Genomic DNA, 10,443 nt, shown 5'->3' on the forward strand with positions numbered 1-10,443 from the left:
GCGCATGAGAAGTTTAGTACAAACACGTTACAATGTTCAAAGATTACAAAAAAAACATCCAAGTATAAAGCTGAAGATTTCCTCGCCATATCCCCTTGCGCGGCGGGTAACCGTGCGCATCGAGGGGATAAAACCAAAATCTTCCAAAAAGCTTGTTTTAGATGTTCAGCGTGTGGTGCTCTAAGTGTGACTCCATGCGCTACCTAGTTATCTCCTGAAAGACACGTAAAAACATTTGAATCAGTATAAACTGAGTGAGTTCACAAGTTTTAGTAACTTGATAAATCGTATTGCATCATAATCATTCTGAAACATAATTCTGTTAGCATCATTAAAACACATGCTTGGTAAAACATAGCTCTATCAACATATTCTGATAAAAATCGTTCCGCGGGTTACGCGCGAACATTTCTGGGAACTGTGCTCGTCTGTGTAAGTGGCGCTGCCACTACGAGCTAAAATAACGTAATACCGTCCCGCGGGTTACGCGCGGACACTTCTGGAAAACTGTGCTCGTCTGTGTAAGTGGCGCTGCCACTACGAGCGAATATATGCTGTAATACCGTCCCGCGGGTTACGCGCGGACGTTGTGCCGGAAAACAAGGCGCTCGTCTGCGTAAGAGGAGCGACCTCTACGAGCGGGCTCAAACCCATAGTACTGCCCCATGACCATACTAGGCACTCGTCTGTGTAAGAGGTGCGACCCCTACGAGTGGGCGGATCAAACCAGCAGTCCCTACCCTTAGAGTTCCAATGGTAAAGTGATCACTTACTCGAATCTGGTGCACTATCATCGAGAAACCATAGATAACTGTTCGCATTGCTTATCATGAAACATAACTTAAACACGTAATCGTTTGCTTAGCTTGTAAATATACCATGATAAAACATTATTTAAATACGTGTCCCTCGCCCCGAAAACAGTTTAAAATGGTGAAAACAGTGAAAATAGGGGCTGTGAGACTCACCTGTGGTTCTTGTTAAGGGATTAATCGAGATTCAGGTTTTCTTGGTGTTGGCCTCGGAATCGAAGGTCTAGAATACGATTAAATAACAAGTATATATATTAAGATCAAGATATAGGGGTTGGAAAGTAGATCTCAAGGTTATAATCTCGGCTTACCTAGTAACAGGATCGGAGCTGGAAACAACGGATGCTTGGGAAAGGATTAGTGCAAGTTTGTAGTTCTTTGAAGTGTGTTTTGGGTGATAATTTAGGCTACAAATTTATAGGCAAACTCAAGGGAACATAATCCCTTGCTTTAGGGAATTGTAATCTTTTGAAATGATGATAAAGTATGGAAATTATTATTATTTATTAAAAAGAGTAGAAAAGTAGATTAAAGATTCTGATTTGATATGGACAGGACATGCAGGGCTGTGGCTGGTGAGAGTGGGTGGCTGGCAGTTGACTTTTACAGTTTGCTTTTTCAGTGCTTTAGACAGTGTACAGTAAAAAGTAGAAGTTTTCTGAAACACGCAACCGCCCTCTTTTGGGCGGGGACAATTTCCTTAAATCTGATCATTTTGACTAAGTGTTCTGCGCGTATAACTTGGTGCGCATAGCTTTCTGCGTGTAGAACATTTCTTTGCTGCGGGTAGGTGCGTAACCTTCTCGCAGTTAGGGACATTTGAGTTTCATTTGTAGATTCTCCAGGTGGTTTTGGTATTTCAACATAGTGATCAGTCATGTTGAAGTCAATTCCATCCTGGAGTTTCAGACAAACTAGCTCTCAACGTTCCCGCCATGCGGGTAGGTTAGTTCCCTTCCGCACGCGCATAAACGATGTAGGATGCACCCGCCTTAGCATCATGCGGGATGGTCAACCCATAGACAACATAACGTTTAAGTTACATGAAAACATAAGGCCAAAACGTTCACGCATGGCGCATATAACATATGCTCACGCTGGTTCTTAACATGGTGCGCTCGCGCAGGGCGCACATAACACATGCACGCGCTGACTAACATGGCGCGCTCGCGCAGGGCAAACATAAATGCCCGCGCTGATTCTAACATATGCTCGCGCCGGGCGCACATAATGTGCCCGCGCTGATCCTTAACATAGCGCGCTCGCGCAGGGCGCACATAACAAATGCACGCGCTGACTATCATGGCGCGCATAATATTTACAATCACCTAATTATTAGGTTGATTACTTAGTTTAAGGGGTTGGGAATTTACCGGGTGTCACACATACGTACGTAGCTACATGCCTACCTACATTAGTACCTACATACACATGTACCTGATTACAATCATGTATTAATACATATCTACATATTAATATATGTATTTCCATAAAAAGTATACCTTAATACACAAACATAAGTATATACATAAGAGAGTACATACGAAAACGAGACGAGTCATAATAGGTTATTATAAAAACAAACAGAAACTTAAATAATTATGGTGCACAAATATTAAAACGAGCATCTGGTTGAACGTAGTATGAAAAAAATTATAAAATACTAGAAAAACTAACGAAACACAGTGTAATAATCTAGTTGGGCCAAAAAATAATGTATAAAATTAAGGTTGATATAAAGAAATTGAATGAAACCTGAATTTATTGATATTGATTTGATGTACCATCCTGTTGTGAAAAGCATCTCATACTGAATTCGTCCAAATCTAAATCGAATTTAAGGCATAACGAAATTAGGTTGAATAGTCATTAGTGAATATTATAATCAAATTAGACATAAGTATATACATAAGAAAGTACATACGGAAACGAGGCGAGTCAAAAACAGGTTACTATAAAAACAAACATGAAACTTAAATAATTATGGTGCACAAATGTTAAAACGAGCATCTAGTTGAATGTAGTATGAACAAAATTATAGAATACTAGAAAAACTAACGAAACACAGTTTAATAATCTTGTTGGGCCAATTAAAGTTTATATAAAGTAATTGAACGAAACTTGAAATTATTGATATTGATTCGATGTATTGTCCTGTTGTGAAAGTCATCTCATACTGAATTCGTCCAAATCTAAATCAGTTTAAGGCATAATGAAATTAGGTTGAATAGTCATTGGTGAATATTATAATCAAATTAGACATGTTCGATTCACAAAAAATCTGCAATGGGTGTCCAATTAGAGATGGAGTTAATATAATATGGGATTGTGAGGGGTCGATGTTTTTTGTTCTTGAACGGTAGATGTTGGTGATCAACAAATGATATTTACCAAATAAAATAATGTTTGAAACAACCCTGCAATTAACAATTACCATATATAATTTTAAAATAGATTACCAATATACCCTTAAATATAATTTAAAGGAAAAATAAAAAGAGAATATATGATTGGTTGTAACTATTTCTCGCTGTAAGAATACTTCTGAAATGAACATAATCCTATATATATATAAACCGAAGTCATTAGAGCCTCGTAAATTGGGTGATGCATAAGCAAATACATCATCAACGAGATCCTCATTCACAATAGAATACACAAGGTTTTAAGAGAAAAGGTTATATGTGCATCTAATATAAACTATTCTTATACAAATCATAACTTTCTCTTCTTTCCATAACATAGTATAGCTAGACCATCTGTAGTAGACTAGTAGATAGAGGTTAGTTAATAAAAAAGTACGTCACGTCGGTGGAGGATCATTCACTAGCTATACAATCAAACATGTATAATTAACCAAATTGTTAACTATTACTGAATTTCTTTTATAAAATTAAGAGTAAGGTAGTTTGATTGGTTGAAAGTAACCAAATTCTTTCTCCCTTGACGCCCTCATCTTCTACTAGTGTAGTGGTTTAACAATGAAATGTTGGGTGAGGTGGAAGGGAGTGACACCCCTATCCCACCATGACGCTTGGTTTTACATAACTTTGTTTATGATATGATCCGACTCTAACCAAACTTATAAATATAGCAAGGGGAAAAAAAAGGTTTGAGAGTATATAGAAAACTTGAAGGGCCCAAAATGAATAATAATAATAATAATAATTAATTCTTAAACCCGTCTCTCAAGTCGTATACACAAGTTGTTTGTTTCTAGGGTTTGAAAAGCAAATGGAGAGTGCATTCGCAAGCGCTTCAGCGATCGGCGACCAACGGCAGAAGATCGAAGAGTACAAGCACATTCTCTCCTCAGTAATCGCTTCAAACGACATCGTACAAGCCAGAAACTTCATAGATCACAGTTACCCTGCCTGCCTTTTTGTTTGTTTATTATTATTATTATTCTGTATGATTGATTGATTGTTTGTTTGTAGTTCTTTCGGATGATGTTCCGCTGGTGGTTTCTCGGCAGCTGCTGCAGTCATTTGCTCAGGAGTTGGGGCGGTTGGAGGCGGAGAGTCAGAAGGAGATTGCGCATTACACGCTTCATCAGATTCAGCCGCGTGTTGTCTCCTTTGAGGAACAGGTTTCTCTATATTAATATTAGGTTTTAACTTATGCTAACAGATTATAGTCAATTCAATTTTTCAACTTTTAACTTCTGTCACTGAATGATTGTCAAGTGTATTATTTAGTGGTTTTTATTAAACTTAGAATAATAAAACTTATCTGAATTGTGATTTATTATTTATTTAAACTAGAGTTTCATGTGGACCCTGCAATTTTCAGGTCCTTGTAATACGTGAGAAGCTTGCAGATTTGTATGAGTCTGAACAGCTATGGTCAAAAGCAGCACAAATGCTCAGTGGAATTGATCTTGACTCTGGAATGAGGTATAAGTAAGAATGATTTGTTTGTTACTTGTTTACTCTATGAGGCTACTACGCGACAGCTCACATGCTGCAATCATTATGGCCAAAAGCAGCGCATATTCTTTTCATTGACTTCTTTTATGAACCACCTCTAACTTGAACTTCTTTGTGACTATTTTTCATGTTTGCAGAGTGATTGATGATAAATTCAGGTTGACAAAATGCGTGCAAATTGCTCGACTATACCTGGAGGTATGCTTTTGCTAACCTCAAGAAGCAGTTTTTTTTTCTGTATATAGATATAGATAATATTAGGCTATATTTGAATATATGATAATCTGAAGGAATTATTATTATTATTACTACTATTATTTGTTTACTTATTTATATGTGCGGACATTCTTACGTTTGTGACTGCTTTTTGGCAGGATGACGATGCTGTGAACGCAGAGGCATTTATTAACAAAGCATCATTCATGGTTAGCAACAGTCAGCATGAAGTATTGAACTTACAGTACAAGGTTGGGATTTATTGGAACTTTGATTTGACTTGATATCTTGTTGAAGTTGTGTTAAATTGACACAGGATTATCTTTTTATTTCTTTCTCCCTTTAAGGTTTGTTATGCAAGGACTCTAGATTTAAAAAGAAAGTTTTTGGAAGCCGCACTTCGTTATTATGACATTTCACAAATCGAAAAGCGACAAATTGGAGATGAGTACGTATTTTATAAGCTCAAAGTTAGACACGTGTTTTTGTTTTTAAATTTTTATGTTATTTACACCTGTTCATTTGTTAAACATCTATTTCATTATACATATAATTTTATCTATATTTCTAATTTCATTTGTGTTTTTTTTCATGTCTTTCACAGAGTGATTGATGAAGATGCACTTGAGCAAGCCCTAGCTGCTGCAGTGACTTGCACAATTTTGGCTGCTGCGGGCCCACAACGTTCTCGCGTTCTTGCAACTCTTTACAAAGTAAATGTTTCTGGCAAGGTTTAAAAAGGCGGAAACGAGCCTCGAGGCGTTTTCCGTCAGACTCTCGAGGCGTAAGCCTCGAGGCGGACGGAGGCGTAAGCCTCAAAACATTATTAAAAAGTATTAAAACTATATATATAATCTATAAAAATCGCACTTTAACATAAAATAAACATTATGAATATTATAAAACCTTATTTAGTAATAAAACAAACATCATAAAATAGTTCAACCACTAATTTAAATAAAAACAAACATCATAAAGTAGTTTTTTGTTGTCGTGTCTGTGTTGCTGTTGCTTGGTGTTGTGAAAGGAGGCACACCAATTAAACACTAACCATTACACAGTTAAACGATGATGTTTTTTAAGTACACTAACAGTAAATGTTGGGCTGGCCCACTAATTAAGCCTCAACGCCTCGCCTCGAAGCCTCACCGCCTCAAACCGCCTCGGACCGCCTCATAAAGGTCGAGGCTTAGGTTTCAGTAAACCCTATTGAGGCTAAGCCTTTTATGCGTTTTTCCACCGAGGCGTAAGCCTCGAGGCGCGCCTCAGAAAGCCTTTTTAAACCATGGTTTTTGGTATATGACATCATCACAACTTTGTAATCATTTTTGTGTCAATAATACATTTATATGTTTAATTTTTTTTCTAAAAGGATGAAAGATGCTCAAGGCTAAAGATTTATCCAATTTTACAAAAGGTATTATATTTAACCAAAAGTGAACTCTTCCAAAAGATTGTTATTTTACTGTAAAAGGTGTGTATAAGTTATATAACTGTTTTGAGCTTTTCAGGTGTACTTAGAGAGAATCTTGAGGAAACCTGAGATAGATTCATTTTCTGAAGAACTGAAAGTACATCAGGTATTGTTACAACTCTAAATTGCAATTTAACCTATTATTTTATAAAGTAATTGTTTTAGGGATGTTTCTATCTTTAACAGGTCAAACAGTTAGAATACAAAACTTACCATAAAATAAAATGGGTCGATTGGTGGAACATCTGCCCAAAGCGCATTTTAAGTTTTTAACTCAAAACCTTTTAATCTTTTATTAAAAAGTTGAATAATATAATTTGGCTTCATATTTGACACATTAATTATCTATTAGAGCATCTGCAATTTGGGCAAAAATGTTTTGAGTCAACCAGCCCATACTATATAGGGGTGTAAAGTGTAAACGAGCTGACTGAGCTCGGCTCGTTTTGAGCACTTCTTGTAAAGCCCGAACTCGGTTTGTGAGTTGTTATTTCAAGCTTGAGTTTGGCTCATTTTGAGCTCTTTTTGTAAAGCTTGAGCTCAGCTCGTGAGCTGTTCTTAAGCTCGGGCTCAGCTCGTTTGTTGTTTATTACATAATTTATATACATTTTAAATTATTTTTGAATTATAAATTATAATTTTATATAACACAGCATATAAGATCTTATCATAGTTTTATATATAATAAATATTACTATATAAACATAACAATGAACAGTAATATTTATTATATATGGTATTATAAATTATAATTAAAATGTTTGACCAGTCATGAAGATGGTTTTTAATTGTGATAGGCTGTTGCTATATGTGATTCTGACAGTTATTTTTTTTTAACAGAAAGCACTTTTACCTGACAATTTTACTGTGCTTGATCGTGCAATGATCGAACATAATCTCTTGAGTGCAAGCAAACTGTATACAAACATAAGGTATGTGTTTATGTTATTCGAAGCATAAAATATTAAACTAGAAGTAATTTGTGAAATGTGAGAATCTAAAAATCACATTATATGAAGTTATGAAATCTTTCATTAATGAATAGTTATCTATTTTTCTATTTGGAAATTAGCTTTGATGAGCTGGGCACACTGTTGGGCATTGAACCTCACAAGGTATGCTTTTGGTTTCATTAGGATTTATTTTTATTATTATTACTATTGTATTTATTATAATGTTATTATATATCATCATCATTATTATTAATTTGATTTAACCTCGTTGGAGGATATAATAAATGGAACCTGTTTGTTCTTTTCAGGCAGAAAAGATTGCATCAAGAATGATCTGTGAAGATAGAATGAAGGGGTCAATTGATCAGGTAATTATACTATTTGCTTGCTTGCGTGCATATTCATACTTAGGTTAAAGAAAAGTTTAATGGGTTGATGTGGAGTGAAAATATATTTTTTGGTGGGTTGGGTAAAGTGAGGTGGGTCCACTCCACACAGACTTTTTATTTATTTTTTGTCATCAAGGGTATTTGTCAATTTTAAACATTATCAAAAAAGGTTAATAGTATCTTACGGTGGGGACTAAATGCGTTCCTTTTTCGAAAATCACTTGACTGAAGGTATTATTGTCGAAAGCAATGTTACAAATCTGTAATATAGGTAAAACAGCAGGGACCATCTGTGTAATTTGTTATAATTACAAAAAAGCTACTTTAATATGATGTTAATATAGTTTTTGCAATAATAAATTAATTTAAAAAGCTATGCGCATTATTACACTAGTAGATTCGCGAAGCTTGACACATTTATCTCATATCCTTTTTTAAATAATTGTATCCATGTCGGTTATTTTTCACATGGTACACTAGTAGATTCGTTAACTTTGACACATTTATCTCATATTCTCTTTAACTAATTGTGTTCATGTCGGTTATTTTTCACATGGTTTAATGGAAGTATTTGACTATTTGTTTTAGTCCAAAATACCATTAAGCAAAAATAGAAAGAACTTGTGAACCAAAAACAAATTCATACACAATCTTTGATGACGAAAATGGGCAGTTAGGCAATTTAAGCCTTGGACTCCGCCAAAAAACAAGGCTCATATTTTCATGTATACTTCAAAGTGAATTTATGTTCCCGTTCTAGCACAATAAAAACAGTTATGCAACATCTGATTAATGTTTGGTGTTTTCAAATTTCAGGTGGAAGCAGTTATTCACTTTGAGGATGGTAATGAAGAACTTCAGCAATGGGATCAACAGGTGCTAATTATTTATTGGATTAGTAATTATTTTTTTTGTTTATTTAACTCAATATAGAAACTGTAAGCAACTCATATATCATCTTCCAAATATTTACATTATTTGTTTGTTTTTTTCCAGATTTTTGGACTTTGTCAAGCTTTGAACGATGTTCTTGATAGCATGGCTAAGAAGGGGTTGGCGATTCCTGTCTAACTCATTGTTTTTCATTCAGTACACATCTCGTCAACCATTTTGTTTTTGTAATTAGTTTTCATTGAGTTCTTACTCTGTCAGTTTATAACAATAGATTTGGCATTAGACATTGTTTTGTTTTACAGTTATACTCTTCGTAATTCACTAGGTTTTTAAGCGTTTTATGTTCACGTCACATGATTATTTATTCCTTTCAAGTTGACCACAATAATCATTTCGACAAGTCTTGTATAATCTTAAATTTCACACACAGCAAAACTGAGGGTTCTAAGGATGGTGAAATATAGGTAAGCCATATGCCTAGCTGCTTTTGGCTTCAAAAACAGTATCTGGACATAAAAAGTTTATAGCATATATATATATATATATATATATATATAGGGAAAGTGAATATGGGGCTGTTAAGCACCTAAGCTTACATGTGAAACCATCAAAACTACGTAGTTTTGATTAAATTATTAGTTGACCTTAAACCACATGCCCTAAATTTACTCCAATGTTAATTCTTTTCTTAATTTACGTCGTCTTTTTTTCTTTTTCTTTGGTATATAACTTTTACGAAACTGGTTTTCATCTCATGTTTCATGGATAATTGATTCGATAAACAATACTGCCATTTAAATTCAAATTCTAAATTTATAATGGAGAAGCAATTTTTATTGTAAATTGTTTTTTAATTCAAAATCAACATAGTATCCTAGATTATTTGTCTTCATCGAAATTGAATATTTTATTCTGACTTGATTATTGGCTAACATGTTTAAAGAAAATTCAGACTCAATTATTTGTGCCTATCGATTGAAACATTGTAGTTTTATATGTACCGGGTTTAGGAGATTATTAATCTAAGAAATTGTGCTTGAAGATTAAAGATTAAGTTGAAGATTTGATTGCAATCTGTAAATTGATAGTCAACGATGATGAATAATATATTATTATTTTAACCAGAGTTTGCTTAAGTGTAGGAGAAGAAACAAAAATCAAAGCAGAATAAAATTAGTTTTTAACAAAGTTTTAATCAAAACTACGTAGTTTTGATGGTTTCACATGTAAGCTTAGGTGCTTAATAGCCCCATATTCACTTTTCTCTTTTTAAGGCATATTAAAATATATTTACTTAAAATCATGTCATTGTAGTTAGTAATATCTATAATAACATTAATAATTCTATGGTATAATAATATTAATATATAAGTGTTTCAATAAATATATTCATAATAAATCGAGTTCCCATATTCACTTTCCCCTTTTTAAGGCATATTAAAATATACGTAGTTTTGATGGTTTCACATGTAAGCTTAGGTGCTTAATAGCCCCATATTCACTTTTCTCTTTTTAAGGCATATTAAAATATATTTACTTAAAATCATGTCATTGTAGTTAGTAATATCTATAATAACATTAATAATTCTATGGTATAATAATATTAATATATAAGTGTTTCAATAAATATATTCATAATAAATCGAGTTCCCATATTCACTTTCCCCTTTTTAAGGCATATTAAAATATACTTTTTGAATGTTACCTTTTGTTTACTATAACGAATACACTATGCTTGACCTAAATTAGGAATAAACAAGGCCCTATGTTTTTGGT

General features: G+C 33.9%; 1 protein-coding gene across 1 annotated transcript; it reads left to right on the forward strand.

Annotated features, from left to right (window-relative positions):
• Positions 1 to 4,046: 4,046 nt before the first annotated feature.
• Positions 4,047 to 8,991, forward strand: LOC143623076 (COP9 signalosome complex subunit 4-like). Its single transcript, XM_077094061.1, has 14 exons — positions 4,047 to 4,176; positions 4,250 to 4,401; positions 4,605 to 4,708; positions 4,879 to 4,939; positions 5,116 to 5,208; positions 5,305 to 5,405; positions 5,562 to 5,670; positions 6,330 to 6,374; positions 6,469 to 6,537; positions 7,272 to 7,363; positions 7,504 to 7,546; positions 7,693 to 7,752; positions 8,590 to 8,649; positions 8,770 to 8,991. Exons 1-14 carry the CDS (start codon positions 4,047 to 4,049, stop codon positions 8,842 to 8,844), a joined length of 1,194 nt encoding a protein of 397 aa, XP_076950176.1. The 3' UTR covers positions 8,845 to 8,991.
• Positions 8,992 to 10,443: the final 1,452 nt, after the last annotated feature.

The sequence above is a fragment of the Bidens hawaiensis genome, unplaced genomic scaffold (assembly GCF_021521415.1).
Source record: "Bidens hawaiensis isolate Kalapana, Puna unplaced genomic scaffold, B.hawaiensis_p1.1 tig00003288_1, whole genome shotgun sequence".
NCBI lineage: Eukaryota > Viridiplantae > Streptophyta > Magnoliopsida > Asterales > Asteraceae > Bidens > Bidens hawaiensis.

Bases quoted from the DNA above. Each gene is read 5' to 3' on its own strand.
- LOC143623076 (XM_077094061.1), top strand. From the start codon at position 4,047: ATGGAGAGTGCATTCGCAAGCGCTTCAGCGATCGGCGACCAACGGCAG. The intron at 4,177-4,249 runs GTTACCCTGCCT...GTTTGTTTGTAG, and splicing joins CAGAAACTTCATAGATCACA to TTCTTTCGGATGATGTTCCG. The intron at 4,709-4,878 runs GTATAAGTAAGA...TCATGTTTGCAG, and splicing joins GATCTTGACTCTGGAATGAG to AGTGATTGATGATAAATTCA.